Here is a 23415-nt window from a genome sequence, read left to right as displayed (position 1 = left end):
CTAGCAGTGGTTCTAGGGGGTTATTATTCAGAGCAAATAATGCTGTGTCAAACCCCGCATGTTTCTCCAGTTTCTAACATGGCACACAGCGACTAAAATAGTCCTTGCCTTTATGAACCTTGTGCTGCTCCCACAGCAGAACAAGACCTCCCTCTGTTAATTGAGACACAGAGAAATGTCTTTAACTTCTCAAATTACTGAAGCAATTTTTTTTCCTCCTCCCCCAACTTCCTTGCTTCCTCCTTCTGCCAGAGATCACTGTAGAAGGAAAGAAGTCAAGCAGCACAGTTGATGCAATAATTATTTCCTGGATGGCATCATTTTTCTTTTGGATATGCTGTCTGACAGTTAAAATCGCAAAGAAAAAGAAAAAGAGAGGTATTTAATTAAATCCGTCTTAAAAAAATCTGTCTTACCAGGGCAAAATCCTTCTTACCATTTTGCCTGTATGTAGAATCAATTAGTTATCATAGTTGTAAGTTCTTTTGCCCTTTGAGGTGTTTTGTTTGAATTATAATAATTATTCTGAGTTCTTGGTCTTTCTGTCTAAATCCTCATTCTGAGCTGCTTTTGGAAAAGCATGCTGGAATTTCTTGGAATAGCTAACACGAAATACTTAGAATGAAACAAAACAGAACGCACCATGGATGATGTCGATATCAAATATGTTCTTAATTTTTTTTTTCAAAATGTAAGTTTGAATAAAATCACATGCAAGATTTTCAGCTTCAGGTAAAATACTTGAGTTCTCTTAACAAATATAAATCAATGCTAATATCAGTGAGTTAGTCTGGTACTGCAGGAAATCATGCTTTGGCTCATGGTATGGAAGTCATAAAGGCCAGAATTTTAGGTCTATGAAGGTACAAATTGGTGCCAGTGGGATCTTCAAAAGAAAAAAAAATTATATACTGGATCTGTAAATGGCCTTTAAAAATCTCAGAGTGCTTTTCACTTACTGCAAAAACCTCTGCCAAGCCTCTTGCCGAGCCATGAGCCCAAGTCAGAGTAATGCTGGGGTTAGCCACAGCAAGGGAAGGCACAATTCTCAGACCGTGTGTCAAGATCACAGCTTCTCTGGGGTGAAATAAGGAAGGATGATCTTGCCATTAACCTGGCAGACTGAGGCTCAGGGGGAACAGGCTGAATTCACATTTGAATGGAAAAGGTGGCTCTGTTTCCATCCTCACATATACAGTTAGCAAACTGTACTGTAGCAGGTGATTATGAGAATTGTAGGCATTTGATTTCAAGCTACATTCGTGACATATTGGATGACTGGTTTTTGCTGACCTATATTTGATTGATAGCTACTGGCTTTTCTAGAACAGCTTAATAAAACAGCATGGTCCTTACTTTCCAACTGCTGTCTTACCATGCGTAGATGCAGACTGCTTTTCTTCTGGCAGAGATGTGTTTTTGTATTGCTTGTAATTATTTGTAATGTGATTGTAACAGGAAATTTCGACCTAGAATGGGGCCTCCTTGTTGCAGGAAGTAAAATTTTTTTTTCTTTTGATATTATTTAATTTGACATGGAAGGAGTTGCTCTGTTAGTCCTTAAAACTCACAGGTGACACAATGGCTCATAGGCTGAACCGGCTGCAATGTGCTGTGCTACATCAGGAGCAATACTGGACCTGGTTTGTTTGCTTGTTTGTTTTTTCTTAGGGCTGCAAAAGGAGAAAACTTTAATTATTGAAACAGGTGTGATCTTGAATCTTTCTTTAGATCTCCAGATCTTCTGTTCCTCCACAAACTTCTTGTCAGGTTAGGGAACTAGCAATGGGGAGAGAGTCTGGGATAACAGCACCTTGTATCTTGTCACAGTGTGAAGAGGAAAATTTTGAGGAGCTCAGGTGTGTCAGTATGAGGCACAGAGCCTCATCTTAGGGAAGGAAATTGTTATGTGCTCATAAAGATCTCTTTGAATTGCAAAGCTGTCCAGGACTATAAAGATGTAGCTCTTCCATTTTCTTTTTGCTTCTGTGTGCCTTGCTAGCAATTAGTGTGGTGTGATTTTTTTATTTCACACTTGCTAATTGCTATATGTTTCAGGAGCATGTGTCAGTTTTGTTTCACAGCAAGAGCCCTAATTGTGAATGACTCCTCATCACTGCTGTGCACTTTCAAATCTATTCTAGGTCAGTTGAAAAAGTCACACATTATGATCGTATAAAACACTCAGAAAGGAGCCTGTTTTTATGACAGAAGTGAAGATGAATTACACCGAGGCAGTGCATTGAGAGAATAAGGGATCTCCCAAATCTGTATTCATCTGCACATGTTGCTTTGTACATAATGGAACTTTCATCTAGCTCAAGAATACAGGACAAATTATTTCACAAGGATGATATGTCCTTGTACTGTTTCTCCAGTGAACTGGACACAAAGAGGTCTTCCATTACCATCACTCATGTATGTATTTTTTTTTTCCCTTTCAAATAGAGATAAACAAGGAAAAAGATCCAAGATTTCCCCAGCTTCCATTTTTACTGTGGCAGATACTGAGAGATTCCTGCTCTTTGGAGCATGATCTCTAGTGTTTGGGTCTAGTCTTTCTTATTTATGCAGACTTTCTTCACTTTTGTGGAACTTTATAAAGGCATTGATATTTTTTCTCTTTTTGTCTTTTTGGTATGCAAAGTATGAGAACTGAATGAAGGGCTTACAGAGCTAATAAGATGAGAAAGAACACTGTCGAATGGATTATAGTTTATTCATAAACATGCAAACACAATGCAAGTATGAATGTTCACTTTCAAACACATACTAGGAGATGTATTTGCAACAACAGAGATAAGCAGAGTGTGGCTGATTTTGTTACCATAGATAAATACATTTTTTCTTTGGTAACTGATTGTGTTTATGATCCAAATCTTTGGGGTAATTTAAGCCAATCAGTTTTACCTGGTGCTTGAAGAAAACTCAGGGTATGCAACCAGTCTTTTGCTGCTGGTGTTCCATTAAGCTGTGGAGAAGCTGTTGCTTGCAAATGACTTTTGGTGCTGTGAGATGCAGGGAGCCCACAGTGCTGTTGGGTGATGAGTTTCTCATCTGAATTCTGGGGGACGGACAGAAAACATAGTGACAACACGGAGCTATAACTTTCTTTTGCGTGCTCTCAGTGCTCTTGGTATCACTTGAGACATCACAAGAACATACCTGGAGTTGCAATACTTAATATAACTTATTGTCAGTTAGCCACAAGAAAAACCCCAACCAAACACCAAACTTTCTCCCTTCTCTGCTGCTTTAAATTTCTAACAGCTGATAAGGATCAGCTTGTTCAGGAGCATACTTCCATCTATTGATTCTCCTGGTACCTGAGTTAGGTAGCAAAAATTACATCAGGAATAATTTTGAGCCGAGAAACAACTTTGTAGTCCAATGTTGGTAGTTAAGGGGTTTCACTGCTGTATGGGTACACTGGAGTAGAAGTGGAGGAAAAGCTGAATGATGTCAGTAAGGACCTGGTGGAGAATAAGTCCAGAATGTATTTAAAATTTTTAAAAGCTTTAAATAACTGGCAGAAATTGCCACGGGATATCAGCCCTGCCAGTGTGCATGTTCTTGCATGTTTCTGATAGGTAGGTTGTGTATGTACCTGTACACAAAGGGCCATGCCCTGCAAGTGGAAATATTTAAAGATGCACACTTGACTTAAAAACAAATGTTGGTGCCCAGCTCCAATTTTCTAAAAGACCTTGTAGATACTTATCTACATTGTAAGACACCTACATACATTTACAAAACTGATCTTAGAGACTTTTCATGGTCACAAATGTGGCAAAAGCAGAGCCCTGGAACAGGCTGCCCAGCAAGGTTGTGGAGTCTCCTTCACTGGAGACATACAAAAGTTGCCTGGACACATTTCTGTGTGATCTGCTCTAGGTGAACCTGCTTTAGTAGGTGTGTTGGACTAGATGATCTCCACACATCTCTTCCAACCCCAACTGTTCTGTGATTCTGTTATTCTGTGAATTTTGGTATTATGAAGTACGGGCAGGTGTGCTCACAGAAGGATCATGAAAACTGTTTTGGTTCAATCAAAGAACTGGGCAGAAACCTAGGCAATATATCTATTATTTGAATTCTGAGTGCAGGAATTGATGAGATAAGAGAGATTTGTATATTTGTGTTGCAGTTATTGAGAAATGACGATACTGAGTCTAGCAAATGGCAGCCAGCCAACTAGACTAATATATCTTTGACTGGATTAGTGTAATGCAAAATGACCAGAGCTTATGGTATGGAAGCACCACTTGCTGTGAATTAAAGAAAAGGGAAAAATATCCATGTCATCAAGTCCATCCTTCCCTGTTGCTGGCGACAAAAATACTTCACAAAATGGAAGAAGAAAACAACAACATAAACCAGTACTTGTTGAACTCCTATCTAGAAGTTAACTAGGAAAAAAAATCACTATAACCTTTAAACTCTCCATATTTTTGTATGTCACAATGATAATATTATATATTTCATTATCTAGTAACCTGAAAGCTTTTTGTATTCACAATGAGTTAACGCCTATGAAATAAAGCTCGGTAAATATTTACTGTGAGGTATGTCTGGGAAAGGTCATGTTGACTCGTTTAAGGTCATGCTGTTTATAAAATCATCCTTTTCAGAAGAGGCAATAAAGGATTACATCCTGAGTTAAAATGAGGAAACAGTGTTCTAAATTTATATATTTTTGTTTTACAGTCAATTTTACTTTAGGGAACAGACTTCCCATCGACAATTTCCACATACCCTTTTCTCAACTGACTTTCATCTCTCAGTGCCATTAAGCCATTGTCATGCCTGGGGAAAAGCTCTGTCAGATATTAAAAGAGAAATATATAAATGAAAGCTAATATCTAAAATTTAATTCTGTAAATTCTGCATTCAAGGGGTTTGCATCTGCCAAACCAGCTAGAAATTTCATCTATATGCTATCCATAATTTTACTGCTGAGCTACCTACTAGATACCAGACTGATTAATATATTTATAAAGGTTTGGCTGCATCTCTGTTGGCCACTGAATAACTGCCAAGTGTTAAAACCACATGACAGCAGCAAGGAATAATAATTTCTATGAAGGGAACACCAGACCTGGAAAACATGGTTCTCAGCATCACCTAATGAACCAAGACTTTTGTTATCCTTTGGATGACTTTTTAGCATCCTCACTTCATAAAAGACATAAAACAAATTAGAAGAAGTTTCAGGGGTTTATTACTCTTTAGCAACACAGGAAGAGAAACCTTGATCTCCTGATCGATTCTTGTACACAGGCCCAGCCTTTGTCACATAGACAAGGGATTTATGAACATGCTTACATCTTTTGCTGAGTAAGACCTTTTGTATGCTCAGTCATGGCCATCGCGTACTTTTATACTGCTGAAAAAGAGAATGGCTAAACAAAATTTAAACCTTATAGTGTCAATTTAGACAAAAAACATAGGAGCTCTAATACATAAAAATGGCAATACAAATCTGAGTTGCAGTTACCATTGTAACATACACAGCTGATATTTCTGGTCTTATGTCTTGATGTTTAAAAGGAAGATGCACAGAAAAGCAGCATCTGCAGAAGGCAGCTTGTTTCATTTTGAGTGGATAAATCAAATTCTTCAGATCCATCTCTTCCTACAGAGTACAGAGGAAGCCTAGATGATGAGATTTGACCATATGCCAAATTTTTACTTTGATAAAATGAAGCCAGATGAATCCCATGCCAAATACAGAAGTCTCAGAATAAAAGTTCAGACCAACATGTCATTAAGATCTCCTCACTTTGAAGATTACAGGATATTCAGTATTTTAGTTATACACACAGAAGCGTGCAGAATATTTAAGCAAGGTCTTGTGATAGCACACAAGTGGGTCTCAATGAAGGATAAATGTAGTGGCTGTGTATTAGAGTAGAAGGAATTGTAATTTTCCTGATATAGTAAACACCAATGCAGAAGATTCTGCTTTGTGAATTAAGGCCATTAACCTGCTAGGAGAGGACATTTTAGCAGAATTATATCTTTCATGAAAGCCATATAACACTCAGTAACCTGAGCTGTCATCCCTCTGATAGGTAACAGCAGTCATCCTCCCCTCGCCAGCCTCCTCCTCTGGACAGGGCGGGTGGCACATGTTACATCTGAAAAGACTTTACCCCACAGCTGAGGTTCCTGACTCCATTTCCCAAGCTCTTTGTATTCACCACCCTCATTTGCTTCCTTCAAGTCAATCTGTGGCAGCTGTACTAAAAACTAAACGCTTGATACACTATGACCAAATAAATCCTGCTGGAGTTATCCCTGCAGGGGAAGGTGGCAGTGACAGGCTATGAGTTTTTGCAGCATTAGGGAGTTTGGTAGCATTCATGACTACCCAGCAGCACATTGCCAGCAGTAGTGTGATGAAGAACCCTTCTGTGGGTAGGAATTTATCAAATCGGTACAAATGGGTGAGCTGAGCCTAAAGCCACACTAGAAATGAATTGAAAATCAGGCTGTAGCAACAACTGAAATGTTCTATGTGGATTTGCAATTGACCCTCTGCTGTAGAGGGAATTACAGAGCTCATCTCTTGCTAGTAATCAGGGAAATGGCACTGACTGCTTGCCTCTCTTTGAGCACAGGTTGGGAAAAAGAAAACAAAGACAAAACCAAAACACCAAGCAAAACAACCAACCTCCTAAAAATCTGCACGGCAAATACTTTAGCAAAAAAAAAGCATTCATCCACAGGAATTATGTATAAAGAACATAAGATAATTTCAGCAGGTTATCTATTCAGCTTTTGTCAATTTAGGGAACACACGAACACAACAGGATAATCAAAGGGCAGAATATCACATTCCATTTGGATTTGAAAACTAAATAAACCTGCGCTTGAACCTGAGTAAGCAATCTTTCAGGGGATAGCCATAGCCACATTATGATTATGGCTTGGGACAGAAAGGTAGTAAGTATTTTAGAACACAGAATAGGAATACTGGTGGTCTGGATTTAGCCTGTTTTTGGTTGTTTTTTTTTTTTTTCCTGATCATGCCATGGCTCCTGTGACCTTTGAAGAAAGGATGGTGGGTGTTCGGGGCTTTTTTTTCTGGGGAGGCTGAGAGGCAGGGGATGATAGAACAATGAGCAGCAATAAGGCAGACCACTTGTTTAAGGTGAACTCGGGGCCAAACTGAAGTCAGCAGCTTAGATGGGGACAAAACGTACCCCACATCTGCTTTTGAATTCTCTGTATCAGAAAAACTGATTTGAAACTGATTTTTTTTCCTATCATGGCTCCTTATTTCAAATTTCCAGATCTCTCTAGTAGTCTCAGAACACATTTGAAAAAATAGGGGTTTTGAAAATACTTAAGAGCACTTTGCTGCCTAATTCCCTTTAAAATCACTTGGAGTTATGGAATGAAGAGTTAGACTTCTGGAGTAACCCCTATCTATAAGTTTATTCATTGTGTCTAGCGTGTTCTCTTATTATAGATTAGCACGGAGGGGAACAGAAAGTCTTGTTCTCTTCCACTATTTTCCACTAAATTGCTTCGTGATTTCAAATGAATTGGATAACCACCTCGCTTTCCAATTTCTTAATAAAAAACCCTTTAAATTCCGCCCAGCTGTGCTCTTTGTAGATAATGCAAGTGGCAAAATATTGCACTCTGTCTTTAAGACTGGTTCACTTGTGTGCATACGAAGGGTATATATACACCATATCAATTAAAAATGAAGGCATTTTCACTTTTGTAGTACCCATAAGGCTCAGTCTCTATCCCTCCATGATACTCTCTGCCAGAGCATGTAGGACAAAGTTCAGCTGACATCAGTCCTGTCCAGTTCCTCTCAGCTGCACAGCAGTGATGGAGCACATCATGGTCACAGTTTTCTCATGGTCCAAAATCAGTCTTCACATTCTGCTGCGCATCAGGAATTTTCTATGTGACTTTTTAATGTCACCTTTCAGCGTCAGTAGCTGTTGAGAAACTGTTTCAGCATCAAAAGCTTATGTTACAGACTTCCGTCATTTGCACAGGTGAATCCACTGTTTTGGAGCTGAAGCACTAAATAGCGTGAATGAATTTGTCCTTCACCATCCAGAAAACTCATCTCCTCCAATATTCCTTCTCATCTGCCATAGGGCACTTTCAAACGTAAGACACCTCAGTGATCGTTTGACAGTATGGAAAGAAATATTTTTTTCTAATAATCCAAGTTCTTCAAAATCCACAATAGTTCCTCATTCACTCTGCCTTCTGCTTCAGCGTTCTCCTGGGGTGATCTGATTTTTCTTTCTTCTATGATGGAGAGGGAACTGAAGTATAGTTGGATGTGTTATGACCTGTAGGCACTATGTAACTCTCAACTGGTGGCGAATATGTGCATTCTTAGGATAATTTATATGTGGAGCATACTGTTAATTTAACTCCTGTTGATGGAAAGTAATATTTCCTTTTCCTTTTTTCCTTTTTTCCTTTTTTCCTTTTCCTTTTCCTTTTCTCTCTCCTTTTCCCTTTCCTTTTCCCTTTCCTTTCCTTTCTTCCCCTTCCCCTTCACTTTCCCTTTCCCCTTCCCCCTAACTGCTCCTTTTCAGAATTTAACAGAAGAGCCACTTAACGTGACCTCATCTTCCTGCCTATCCTATGTACAACTCTGTTCATTTCACATTTGTTCAGGTAGAAATTTGCTTTTGCTGTTCTCCCAAAGAAAGAGACCAAGTATTGACTGGAGAAGATCACTACAAAGGCCAGTTTAGTAGAGTCAAGGGAACCGATGAGACAACATAATATGTTTCCTATGCCCTTTTTTGATTTCTGTTATTCACGTATGGGCTTAAGAGGGAAGATGCATTTTAATTAAAGCACATGGTTCACATGGCATGTGTATGTGTTTGGGTACATCCACAAGGGATGGCTAAACTTTAATTGCAGAGGCTCTATAAAGGTCTGAGTTGGGGAACAGGACTAAATTAATATTTTCCTTCAGAAGAATTATCCTTTTGGACATAATATGAGTACTAGAAAGAAGGTAAAAATATAGAGTAGAGAGAAACCAAATTATGTCTTCCTGTGTGTGAATTCCTGTCATATTTGAGGTGTGTATGTGCAGACAAGATCAATAATAGGGAGAAAAGTCATCCGTGAAGTTCTAACCTAGTTTTAAACTTTGTCAACATCAGGTCTCTGGATCACTGTGCCTCCGTTTTGCCCTCTCCAGTTTGCACTAGAAAGAGGAGCCAGAAGTATGTATTTAACAATGATTTATTAAATATTAGATATGTTAACAAGGTGATACGTAAAAGATATTAGCCTTACTGAATGCAAACATTTCTTTTTCACATATTTAGTATTCTGGCATTTACTTAATGCTATCGTAATAGCAGTGGATAGTGTCAAGGAAGATTTCCTTCCAGATTATTAACTTCAGAATGGGAGCAAAATGTGGTGGACTGTACATACTATATTGATATTTGCTTAAAAAAACACTCTCATATTCTGCATTCATGTGCAGGGAGGGGAAAAAATACCTGTCCCTTTGAAACTGTCTCCCAGAGCAAAGAAATGTTCGAGCTTATATATAAAATATGACCAACAGATTGTTATTACTGGCTTTTCGAGACTGAGAATAGCAACAGTGCTGAGAACAGTATTCATAGAGCAGAATGCCAGAAATCATGTGTTAACCTGAATCAAACATCATAAATTATTGAGAACTTCTGCTTTTGCTATCTTTTCACTTCTTAAAATACTCCTTTTTGTGTGGAAAATCTTGAAGATAGGGGTTCCCATTTCTCCCACGGAGTATTTATTCCAAAGAGTGTTTATTAAGGGAAGTTCTCTGCACAACCTGTGGAGAAGCCCCAGAAATAAATATCCTTATTTTCAATAAGTCTTTACATTCTATGTAATAAGTCTTTACATTTTTGTTACAAGTCTGTAACATTTTTGTTCACACTCTTGAAGATCAGTTCAAACAACGCTTTCCTCTTCCACTCAATACTCAAGTCTGTGCCTGCTCCAGAATTCACTGGAATATGTGGAATACTTAGGATGTACTTTCTTCCCAAAATTCTGTAAGAATGACTTTGCTTTTTATGTTAAAACTATGGGATCTAATAATTATAGCTAGCAATTCCAAAGAAGTCTCGGTGTGGGGCGATTTCCATTCAGTCCTTACCTATGCTCAGAGAGGATCTTTCTCAGGTCATGGCTATGAGACCTACTTTTTCTGAGACCACTCGTATCTTTTTGCAAAACCATATGAGTTTCAGTGAGAGTCTTTCAAACACGAGTAAAGAGACTGGATGTGGAACATAAACAGCGGAAGGTTTGATGTTGCAATATTTAGCAGAAAATACATTTTGAAGAGTATGAGTAGGGAGCTGTGAAAATAAGAAAGATATGGTATTGGGCTGAGCCAGATGATGCAGTAATGATGCAAGCAAGGTGTGAACCTGAAGAGTCACCTAAAGTAATGATTTAAGTATTAATTCATACTTCAAAACACAGCTAAATTGTGTGAACCCAGAGTCTGCTGTCTGCTCTGGATGGTGACTTCATATTGCAACAGAAGGGAGTTTCATGGATCCCTCTTTTTTTCAACCTATAAAGGATTGGAAGGTGGCTGGGATCATCGCAAAACCGTGAAGTCTCTAGCCTGCACAGGGACAGAAAGAAATTTCTAAAACAGACTAAATTACTAAAACAGTTTAAATAGGCCAGAATTTGAAACTATTCTTTGCACAGTGACTCACATGAAACAATGAACTTCAAAAAAGTGCATGGCAGATTTATTTGAGATAGGATTTCAATTTCTGAATAAAATGAATGTTTATCACTTTTGTTGTAACTGTTCTTCAGTATCATTTGTCACCCTCAGAGGAAAAACACATTAGGAAGCTCGTGCAAAAATACTGTGATGTGACTTCTATGCATGTTTTGCAATACTATTTATTTTATGAAATTTCTTATATGCTTTCTGTGGAGGTACCACTGCAAGAATATAGCAGAGGTCAAGATCCTGACATCTGGATCCCAGTCCTCTCTTTGTTATAAGGCTTGGATTCACTGTACCCAGTGACAGAGGACTGCAGGAATTTGGCTGAGATGGAGGCACAGACCCTTTGGCTGTTCAATGCACTTTCAAAAGTAATTCAGATCTCAGATGAATCCACAGGTGCCTTGTCTGAAAACATCATCCTGGCTCTCGGTCATTCCATTTAAGTACCTAAAATTAAGTAAGATGAATCTTGGTGAGAATGAGTCATCATGTGATTTAGAATGAAATTAGCATTATTGGCCACTGGAACAAAATATATCTGAGTATAGTAGAATCACTCACAAAAATAGCCAGGATTTCATCCAGGAGGTCTAGATATGGCGTTCAGTATTGTATTGTAGTACTTACACTGATGTTATTTTTGACCACCATTATACAGTAGACGATCGTAATGCTACTTTGAGCCTAAGAAGTAGATCCCCATAGCTTCAAAATTTACTCCTACTTTGCGATTTCAGATGCTCACTTTGAAAACTCTGTGATACTTCAGGATTTACTCTTTAAGAGCTCATAAAGGTGAGATTTGTTCAGGGTCTTATTTTCACTTGTCTAGCATCAGACAACATGATGCAGTTACCAGTACTTCAGTTTTGCAGAGCTAATGAGCAACCCCAGCTCCTTCTAAAGTCAGCAGAACATGTAACTACTTGCACTTTTGATAACTGAGTCCCGGCCTAATGTGTTTCAGAGTGAGACATTCAAAAGCTAACGTACATAAAATTAGTAGCTCTTTTGCAATTTTGATCTCTTCCTCATGTGTAAACCTCATACTGTTATAAGGAAATAAACTGAGGATATAGACTTCTGAAAAGAGAAGTCTGAGCTCTGCTGCACACCATTTATTTTCCTATTACTCTTTCAGTGTTGTTTATTTGACATGTTGTATATCTCCTTGCCGCCTCCTCCTCCTTTTTGTTTTAATTGAGAACTGGTTATTGGCTGGAAATTCCACTAGCATGACTCATCCCTGTGCTGGAAATGACTGTGAACAGGCATCACATTGTGGGATTTACTCCCCTGCCCCACTTTATTTTTTAATTTTTTTTTAAAGTGCTTTAGCATGCCACGAGCTTGTAATAATAAACTAGGAAGGAAGTTGAAGCTAATAATTTGGTTCTGAATGCACAAGGCCTGCCAAATTTCCCTACAGGCATGAAACAGCTGCTCAAGCTGTGACACCAGCAAATTAAATCCTGGAGGTAGCTGACCAGAAGTAATGAAATGTGTATTTACCATACTGATGCTGTCAGTCCTAAGACACACTGCCTTTACAATCTAGTTAAGTGGGGCATGTTTGTCACTTCCAGTGGTGCTTAGAAAAAAATACTCAGGTTTTTCCCTTGCCACCTTCTCAAAATCACAAGCCCAGTGCTGGCTAGTAACACCTCATACAATATGAAGAACAGGATGCATAGAATGGTCTGTTCTTTTAAAACGCTGCCAAAATGAAACCCATATCCCAAAGGAGATAAATGATCTCATCTTATGACATATTAATTACCAAGCCTTTTCATTCATGCCTTTTCTGCCACCTCATTCTAGAAGCCAAAACTTAGTGCTGAAATTAAAGGATAAAAATTATTTCAGGAGCCAATGGATAATAAACAACAGATGCTTCCCACAAACCATGTGTCCCATGCATGCAGCAGTTTAAAAGCCTGGGCACATACAGGTGTGTGGAGGAGGGCCACATAATCACGGCAAAGAATAGGTACCACTCAAGGGAGGGATGCATTATACAGGTGGACACAGGCATGGGATGGATGAACAACACCGCTACTAAAGAGGTGTCACTCAAAAAATGCTTGTGCATTATGGCAGCAGGGGTTAAAAAGCATCTGGACACAGGGACACAAATATCCACATATTTAGGAGATAAAGGACTCAGAAAAGGTTATTTTCCCCAGTTACCTGTTGTTGTAGGTAACAATAGCATATGTCTGCAATGTTTCTGTGGATTTAGCTAGCAGAGGTATGTAATGCTAATTGTGTGAGAACTATTTGAAGAAAGTTAGTGGATCATTTACTGAATGGTACTTGCTGTGAATTCAAGAAAACATTGCAAGGGGAAAAATGAAGGTACAGTCTTCAACATGGTTAGTACAATACGCACGGAAGAATCAAATAACAAAATCACGCCCCATATGAACAGTCTCTGAAAGCACCTAATTATATCCTAGGAATGTCTATAGCTCTGCAATTACATGCTTAAGTTCCAGCTGTACTTGATTAACATCACAAATGATTTGTAATACCACCAAACACTAGGAACTTGCTTTGAACTGTTCGTTTGGATGTATAAATTGGTTGGGCTCTTTTGTCTGCCTCTTCATAGCAAGGTAGGGACGTTGAGTTAGTACCATGCAATTCAGAAGGTGAGAGGAATTTTGGAGAACACAGTTCTTTCCTCTAGTGGAATATTCAAATGCAAGTCTATGGAAGGTCAAACCTCACTGCCTTCCGTGGAATTATACATGCTCTTCAAGCTTGATGTGTAGTAATAACCTTGCTGAGTCAGGTCTGTCTTTCCTTTCTTGGTCCTGGAAAAAAAACATACTTTCTGTGATACACTAGCACACGTGCCTCTGAAAAACAGTCTGTTTGTGCCTTCCTTCTCTTGTCTCCCCACGTCAGAGAGCTGAAGTAAGAATCATTCCATACTTTCTTAGTGAGGTGAGAATGGGAAGAAGGGTAGGAGGACTCCTACTTTTTTTTTACCAGACCTAAACATACTCCTCAGTTAAAGATTTGAATCTATGTGGATTCAAGTGCTGGATCAGGATAGAAAGCAAAATACAAACACTTGAGATGTGGTGTTTTGATCTTCTCAGGATTAAGTCTGCTGAATTCAGTTGAGGCTAAGTAAAATGCATGGAAGCTTTTGCATAATTGTAGTCTTGCATAGTAAACCTTTTGGAGCAATTGCTCTGCCATCTGTGAAAAATTACACAGAATTCTACACCAAAGTATTCATCCGTTGCTAACGTCGGCTTATATAATTTTAGCAAATTTAAAGTAAGTTTTTTAAAGACCAACCCAAGCAAACCTCAAATCAGCAGCTGACGTTGCATTGCCTCTGTATTTAATCTCAGACTTTAAGCTATCTAGACTGGTTATCCTATTTGGTCTGGATTTATTATACACTTGTTACCTTGTTCTCATGTTGGGTCAGATGGGTGGGTTTGCATTGGTCCTTCTCAAGCCTACAGGTGGTATGACCTTTGGTACACTGAAAAATCTCAAAGCCCGATGATAAAAGCATAAATATATGTAAAGATAAGCTACTGTTACGTAAAATCTCACAGTCCTAGAACCAATTTTTGTTCTGTTTTATTAGGTTTTGGTTTTTTGGTTTTGTTTTGTTTTAATGCCAGGAGTTGGTAACACCATATGTGTGAATTCCATATAGCAGGGGTGTCAAACTCATTTTCACTGCGGGCCACATCAGCTTCACCGTTGCCCTCGAAGGGCCAAATGTAATTTTAGGACTGTATAAATGTAACTATTCCTACATTTATAGTTTGACACCCCTGCCACATAGGGAGCCTGGCTCCTTCAGCATAAACGCAAAAAATATTATTCTCACAGAAGATTTCCCACTAAACAAAACTACAAGAAGACAGGAGGTTGCCAAGCTGCTAGAATTAATCTCTGAAGGAGGTGTCTAGCTCTTTGGTACAGGAACAACTTGACTGGAGGAATACGTTGAAAACTAGCCATGCTTGCATGCCCTGCCCTCCAAATGGAGCTCTCAGTCTGTGAAACATGAAGGAGAAAAAGATACCATGGAGCTGGTAATTGAAAATACCAGATATTGTAGTTTTTGCTGGGGGTAAAAAATTCTGAGCAGCAGAGTGGCCTAATAAACAAAAAGGCAACTCTTTACGTAAGCTTGAACTTTTCCTTCTCATTAATTACCATGAATCTGTTTTGAAATTCCTCTAAAGGACGAGTGCTTCTTGCTGACAGCTGGTTTGCAATTAATAAAAAGGAAAGTGTTTTCAGCTGGCAATGATTTAACATGCTCATGATATATGAAAACAAGGTTAAATTGCTCCTTTCTCTCTACTACTAATAAAAGAAATCTTGAAAATGAAATGGTGTAGCTTAGGAAAAGACAAGTGCCAACCAAAGCCATGGACATAGTGCTGAGAGCTGCTTATCACCTGGTACTTGCTGGAACAGGCATATTTGGAAAAGCATAGTCAGTGCCAAAATTATTCTCCAGTTGCAGGCTTTCAGAGTATATTGCCTTGAAGAATATATGATCCTGTTTCTGCAAGATAAAGGAGTCTTGATTTAATAATCTCTTTTTTGGGATTTAAATGACTTGTGCTTTGTGGCTTTATAGGAAATCCTCTTGCCCCTGATACCCTTTTTAATCTCATCCTTCTTCTGCTCTGCTCCACCTTCCATCAGGAAAGAATAGAATGGCAGGGGCTTTGTTCCTTGGGATGTAAGGGATGGAGTAGCCAGAGCATGAGAAAGCACACGGCAGGAACCAGCCTCCACTTCACACAGACTGGCTTGATAATTAGATGCCTGTGGACTTTGGCTGACTATGAATTGTATTCTGAAATAATTGCTACAGTTTGATGTTAACTCTATTGCAGAAAATGAAATGTAACTTTATCTACAAATACAACATGAGTGTCCTATGAGTACCAAGGGAAATAGATAAAAGTGAAATAATATATTTTACTTCAGCGAAGTCTTTATTCTTGTCTTGTAGAATGCAGAACCTTTCCAAGTTACTGTCCGAGAAGACAATTGTATCATTGTCTCCCTGGAAGCATCTGATGTGGTGAGCTCATCCTCTGTATATGTTGTGAAGATAGCTGGAGAATCCAAGAACTACTTTTTCCAGTTCGAAGAATTCAATAGCACTTTACCTGCCCCTGTGGTTTTTAATGCCAAATACCATGGCCTATATTACATAGTAACTCTGTTGGTAGTGAACTCAAATATGGTTTCCAAGTCAGCAAGATCAATCACTGTGTTAACCAGTAAGTAACACCTTATTCTTTTTCTTCTGTTTCTTCTCTTTATGTGTGGAGTTTTTTTTTCATTTTCCCCAGAAGTTCCTCTTGTGGAGAAGGTTGTCTGTTTTTCTTTTGTTTTCAATACGTTCTCCTTGTGTATAGGATGAATCCCTGTCTGAGAACAGTAGGGAAAATGTGTTGAGAAGGCTTGAGTGAAAATTCACAAGGTCTGGGCAAGAAGAAAGGGACAGCTGTGGGTTTCCCCTGGGTGGCCCTTCCTGAACACTGACTGGGGAGGTTTAACATACTGAAATAAGTGTGGTGGATGAACCTCCTTTCCAGATGTTCATCCTAGACTCTTTCAACCAGGAGTTCCAAAGATCTAGTAAGAGGCACAAAAAGTGTTGACTGACATTTCAGTGTAAGCACTCCTGTTACATGGTGAGGTATATTCTGTTTTAAACACTATAACAATGTTCTTTGATTGCTAATATACTGAAGCAGTACAAAACCTGGAAAGCAGATAGTAGTCAACAAAACCATGTGTTTCTGCCAGCACAGCTGAAGGTTTTTGTGGTGGAGACCATATTTGTAGTAGTCTGTCTCTTACTACCTCCAGGTGCATTGAACCTAGAGGAGAGGTGTGATTTTGTTCGCTTTGTCATCATGCAAAGCACCAAAGATTTCTGTGTGATTCCTGCTGTATTTCTAGCTCTGCTGTTGCTCCAGAACTGTTTCCATGTGCAAACCTGAAAACAATTTGTAGAATATAAAATAATTTCTTTGTCTGGAAGACAGATTCAAGAAATGACAGACAAAAATATTATTTGGATGGAGCAAAACCAAATTCCAGATTTTTTTTTTTTTTGATAAATGGTACCTTGGAAGCTATGGACAGTTTTAGTTGTCTTGAAAGTGAGGAGTGGTATTATACTGTCAATGAGGAAATGCCATCCACTCTAATAACATTCAAAACATATTACAGTGGCCTCATACATTACCAAGTGAATACCTGAAACTTAGGACTAACCAGATTTTGCATCATCTATACATTCTTCAGCCTTCCCATGTGTGCTCAAGCTGTGCCCTGATGAGGACAATCATGAAGGCTCCTATGGGAAAAGTATCATGTGTTTGAGAAATGCAAGTCTTTCGTAAGGCATACATGCCTTAGATACGTGCAAGAACATCTATGTGTAGTGAGCAGTTTAAGGGTTCATAGGCAGCCTGAATTTCCTTTTCCTTGTCTGCTTTAACCTTGCAGAAAAGGCAATAATTCTAATCCAATTTCCTATTTTATGGCTTGCTTGGGGGTTTTTTGGGGTTCTTTTTTTTTGTGGTTTTGTTTTTGGTTGGTTGGTTGGGTGGGTTTTTTTTGTTTTTTAGCAAATTGTGGAAGCACCAGCTGTCATACGCAACTGAACAAATGCTTCACCATGCATTTCCAATAGGTTTTGAATGCAGCATTTGCAGTCGTGTAGTGGGGATAATGCTGTATGATTTCCAAAGCCCACAAAGGTCACTGGTAGCAGGGGAAGGTATGATCCAGGGTGGCAGATGGAGCACACGCTCCTGTGTAGGGGATCTCTGAAGGAAGAAGGGAGCCAGTGTCACTCAGCCCATTAAAGCCAGCCCCAGACTTTCCATTTCTGGCTCAGGGGGCTTCCACAAGGTGTTCCCGAAAGAGAGTGAGGCTGATAGCTCCACGGGGCATATCCCATGTCACTCTCTGTTCTCCAAGTCTTGACGTCGTCCTTTCTGACTGAAAGGAGCCCACCCCTTTTCACCACCTGTCTGATGCGGGTGTGCTGGCAGCATCTCAGGGTTTCCTGCTGTGGCCTCTGCTGCTCACCCAAACCTTGGAAGGACCAGTGATTTTGGCAGTCTGCCAGTGCTGCATGGGGAGCTCATGTAACAAAAAGGGAACAGTGAATTTCACTGGTTTTATCTCAACAGAAAGACAACCAGATTCATGGAAAAGAAAGCGCATTCCTGCAGGCAGTGTTGAAGAATGCTGTACTGAGCACTAAAAGTGTGCTGTAAACTGTGAGCTTCGCAAGGGAAAGGGCTCAGTCTCCTTCCTAGTATTTTCTGCCAGGCAGACCGATGAGTGCTAGCTCTCCTGCAGCAGCCTCAGCTACTGACGTAGCTCATCTTTTGAGCACAAGGATGCAGAAATGAAAGTAAATTTGGAATGAGGAGACAGCGTGGCAAACTGGGCTTTTTAAGGTGTATTTCAGGACAGTGCTTTTGAGGAGACATCTTAAAATTCATGTTGTGATCATTGTCTTCTCATACAAAACTGCATAATGTGACAGTTGGTTTTTTCTTTTCTTTTTTTAAAATTTTTCCTGTTATTGGTATTGTCCACTGTCTGTTTTACATAATTTTCTGACTATTAACTTGCTTTTTTTTGGCAGATGAGAGTTAGGATAGATTAATGTTTTTCTTCATGCCATATGCTCTCTCTGCCTATTTAAGATTCTTAGTTTATTTTAACCATGCAAAGACATATAACTATTGAATTTATTCCATCTATATCTTACATATGAAAAAAATGGCACATTGCAACTAGCTTCTGGGACCAAATTAATTCCGGTTGTAATTTCATTAGTATCAGAAGAGCTTTCCCAGTTGCAGATTGGCCCCATTCGCTAGGCTGCCACAAAATAAATCAAGCAGGATAGCCAGTGATGCCAGTGTGGTTATTCCCAAGGCTGTACTTCAATATTTCACAATAGTTTTCTGGGATCTCCTGATGTCTGTGAAGGAGTCCATGCAGGGCTATATGCTGGAGATACAAGTTTCACTCAGAGGAGTGTGTATCCAAATCAGGGATGTCAAAATGAGAACAAGGTGCTTCAAAGAGATTACCTACTTAGAAATTCAGTGAGAGTCATGAAAGACCTCTGCTTTCTGATGGTATACCTTGATGACATTTCCTTTCTCCTATTCACATCCCTCAGCAATGTGCTGCTTCTCAACATATTGACAAGAAATAGGTATGTCTCTTCACAGGTTGAAACTCACCCCATTTTAGTCAGAGAAGACTTTTGTTTTACCATTCAAAGGTATCTGTCTAGAAAAAAAGATACCTCGGGAGAAAGATCATTTGAAAGCTAACTATATATTTGATGCATTATATGATTCTATGATATATAAGAATATATAGAATTATGTGTAAATATAAATACATCTAATTATGTGTCCATAAATATGTACATATAAAATTATAAAATATCATAACATTATACGAATATACATGTATGTATGCTACCATTTGAGGCTTCTCTTGTTAATTTGGGCCTTCTCTCCAAGACTGAACAGTTTATTTTCTGCTTGTCTCTGACTGGAATAGTTTCAGCGCTTGTTCACATTAACCAAAACATCACAAACTATAGAGTTTCCTTGTTCTGTAGTTCAGATTGTTTTGATGCAAAGTATAAGCTATTTGTTGCAGTATTTCTTCTCAGAGCCCAAGGGTTTTGTCGTCTTGAGCACAGTCCACATCCTCATATTGCTTCCCGAGCAAGGACTTTAGAATCACAGAGTGTTAGGGATTGGAAGGGACCTCAAAGGTCATCCAGTCCAATCCCCCTGCCAGTGCAGGAACACCTGGATGAGGTTACACAGGAAGGCGTCCAGGTGGGTTTGGAATGTCTCCAGAGAAGGAGACTCCACAACCTCCCTGGGCAGCCTGTTCCAGTGTTCTTTTACTCTTACTGAGAAGAAGTTTCTTCTCAAATTTAAGTGGAACCTCTTGTGTTCCAGTTTGAACCCATTACCCCTTGTCCTATCACTGGCTGTCACTGAAAAGAGCCTGGCTCCATCCTCGTGACACTCACCTTTTATATATTTATAAACATAAATGAGGTCACCCCTCAGTCTCCTCTTCTCCAAACTAAAGAGACCCAGCTCCCTCAGCCTCTCCTCATAAGCCAGATGTTCCACTCCCTTAATCATCTTTGTTGCCCTACACTAGACTCCCTCCAGCAGTTCCCTGTCTTTCTTGAACTGAGGGGCCCAGAACTGGACACAATATTCCAGATGCGGTCTCAAAAGGGCAGAGTAGAGGGGAAGGAGAACCTCTCTCGACCTGCTAACCACCCTGTTTCTCATATGCCCCAGGATGCCATTGGCCTTCTTGGCCACAAGGGCACAGTGCTGGCTCATGGTCATCCTGCTGTCCACCAGGACTCTCAGGTCCCTTTCCCCTACACTGCTCTCTAACAGGTTGTTCCTCAACTTATATTGGTACCTGGGGTTGTTCCTACCCAGATGCAAGACTCTGCACTTTCTCTTGTTATATTTCATTAAACTTTCCCCCGCCCAACTCTCCAGCCTGTCCAGGTCTCGCTGGATGGCAGCACAGCCTTCTGGCGTGTCAGCCACTCCTCCCAGCTTGGTGTCATCAGCCAACCTGCTGATAGTATGCTCAATTCCCTCATCCAAGTCATTGATGAATATATTGAACAATACTGGGCCCAGTATTGATCCCTGAGGCACTCCACTAGATATAGCCCTCCAACTGGACTCTGCCCCATTGACCACGACTCTCTGGCTTCTTTCCTTCAGCCAGTTCCCAGTCCACCTCACTACCCGATCATCCAGACCACAGTTCCTCAGTTTAGCTGTGAGGATACTGTGGGAGACTGTGTCAAATGCTTTACTGAAGTCAAGGTGGACAACATCCACTGCTCTGCCACCATCTATCTACCTCGTTATGTCCTCATAAAGGGCTATGAGGTTGGTCAAACACGACTTCCCCTTGGTGAAGCCATGTTGACTGCCCATAATGACCCTCTTATCCTTGATATGCCTTGAGATGGCACCAAGGATAAGGTGTTCCATCACTTTCCCAGGGATGGAGGTGAGGCTGGCCGGTCTATAGTTGCCCGGGTCCTCCTTCTTGCCCTTTTTGAAGACCGCAGTGACATTTGCTTTCCTCCAGTCCTCAGGCACCTCTCCCATTTCCCAAGACTTGGCAAAGATGATGGAGAGCGGTCCAGCAATGACTTCAGCCAGCTCCCTCAGCACCCGCGGGTGCATCCCATATGGACCCATGGATTTATGGGTGTCCAGATTGCTTAACTGGTCCCTAACCCAGTCCTCATCAACTAGGGCAAACTCCTCCTTTGTCCTGACTTCCTCTGGGGCCTCAGGGGTACGGGGCTCCTCAGGACAGCCTCTGGCAGAGTAGACAGAGACAAAGAAGGCATTCAATAACTCTGCCTTGTCTGTATCTTCTGTCGCCAGGGCACCCACCCCACTACATACACCCAATGTAGTGGGCCTACATTGCCTCTGGTGTTAGTTTTATCTGCCATGTATTTGATAAAGCTCTTTCTGTTGTCCTTGACCCCTCTTGCCAGGTTTAACTCTAAGGAGGCCTTAGCTTTCCTAGTTGCCTCCCTACATCCTCTAACAACAGCCTTATATTCTTCCCAAATGGCCAGCCCCTCCTTCCATGATTTGTAAACCCTCCTCTTCCACTTGAGTTTGCCCAGCAGTTCCCTGTTTAACCACGCAGGTCTCCTGGCTCCCCTCCTTGACTTCTTACGTGTCAGGATGCTCTGATCTTGAGCTTGGTAGATGCAGTCCCTGAATGTTAACCAACTATCTTGGGCCCCTTTACCTTCAAGCAGCCTTGCCCATGGCATTTCCCCTAGCAATTGTTTGAAAAGGCCAAAGTTGGCCCTGCTGAAGTCCAGGGTTGCAATTCTGCTTGTTATTCTGTTCCCGCCACCCAAGATCCTGAACTCCACCATCTCATGATAGCTGCAACCAAGGCAGCCTTCGACCTTTACTGTTTCAACCAGACCTCCCTTGTTAGTGAGGATAAGGTCCAGCAGTGCACCTCTCCTAGTCGACTCATCCACCATTTGCATCAGGAATTTATCATCAATGCACTGGAGGAACCCCCTGGACTGAGGCTGGCTGGCTGAGTAGTCCTTCCAGCAAACATCAGGGTAGTTAAAATCCCCCACGACAACCAGGGCCTGTGACTGCGAGGCCGCTCTCAGCTGCCCGTAGAAGGCATCATCAACTTCCTCATCCTGATCTGGTGGCCTGTAATGAGATGAATAGGGTGCATTCAACTCTTAGGTAGGAAACCTGTAAAGTAGAATTTGAGCACAAACCAGCACATTTTTCTGCTGATTCTGTAGCAAAGCTATGTTCAACAAATTGGGCTCAGTACTTCACTGAAGGAGAAAAACTGAGACCTTGACCACTTATTATTAAAGATCGCTGCGATGGTTTTCACAAAAATAGGTACGTGAATCGCATCATCCTGGCCAGATTCCTATGTGTGCAATTGTGTAGTGCCTATCAAAATCACCTTCCAGTTTTCAATCTGGAAAATGTTAGAAGTACTTGTGGTACCTAACACAATTATTTCAAACCTGCTTTCTTCTGCTCTTGGAGTTCTGGCTTTTCAATGGGAGTGAAGTAACTCCAGAATTTATAGAATTAATTTAATGTTTTGCAACATTTGAAAGAAAAGTTCCACCTTATTACTAATTCATCTTAAAGTAGTTTATGAAAGAAATAAAGACCATGGATATAAAACCAGTGATTGAAATTCTCACTGATCCTCCTTTTTCCCAGCCTGAAGTATTGTTTTATTATTCCCAGGGTGACTCATACTCATATAGATTTTTTTTTTTTCAAATTCACTGTCAATTTTTCTTTTTGTGCAAGAAAAAAATGTTTGTACAGTTGAAGGAATGGGGAAAGCAGTAAATTGCAGAGCTATGGTGTGCTGTAGGAAAAATAGATCTCTGCTGGGAACTGGAGAAATCAGGATCTCAGGATCTCTGAGGGTAATTCAGAGCAGCTCTGCCTGACTTTTATTTTAGCTTAAGATTAGAAGGTTTGACTGGTAAATGTCTCATTGTTTCCAAAGCTGGTGGTTCTTTACATAAATCACTGTAAAATATATTCTCTTAGGGGAGAGTTTTACCTCTGTGCCTTCTACAAAAAATATTCTTGAGGGACTCTGATCTCTTCAGCTCTCAGAAAGTAATTGGCATTAGACCTAGTTAATGCTCAGTTGTCATTGTGCCAGGTGCTGCAGGAAGTGATTCAGCAGGTCAAATCCTTTCCCTGCCTCGTTAAAGGATCAGAGCTGTTGAAGTAGGAGCTTCATAGGTTTTTTTTCCAATGAAATGTAAAATTTAAGGCCCTCGTGTTTTTCTTTCTTAAAGGACGACTTGGCGCATCTTTAAAAAGGCTGGTTGTCCATGGCAGCCCCAATTTTGAAACATAACTCAGAAGAAATCCAGGTCCATTGATGCTCAGCTTTTCCCAGCAAACAAATCATATTACCCCTTTTTGAGGTGAAAAAACCCCTCCTTCATAATTGAAGAAACAAAAAGAACTGCA

The 23415-nt window shown here is 40.2% G+C and overlaps 1 protein-coding gene across 1 annotated transcript in view; it reads left to right on the top strand.

The window, feature by feature from the left end:
* Positions 1-23415, top strand: part of PTPRO (protein tyrosine phosphatase receptor type O) — a 155922-nt gene that overhangs the window by 72033 nt on the left and 60474 nt on the right. Inside the window, exon 2 of the mRNA XM_065654728.1 lies at positions 15780-16053. Coding sequence (XP_065510800.1) covers positions 15780-16053 — 274 coding nt within the window. The remainder of the gene's footprint in view (positions 1-15779; positions 16054-23415) is intronic.

Source organism: Caloenas nicobarica, chromosome 1 (genome assembly GCF_036013445.1).
Source record: "Caloenas nicobarica isolate bCalNic1 chromosome 1, bCalNic1.hap1, whole genome shotgun sequence".
NCBI classification, from domain to species: Eukaryota; Metazoa; Chordata; class Aves; order Columbiformes; family Columbidae; genus Caloenas; species Caloenas nicobarica.
Note: the sequence above shows the minus strand (reverse complement) of the source record. Positions and strands in the feature narration are given on the sequence as shown.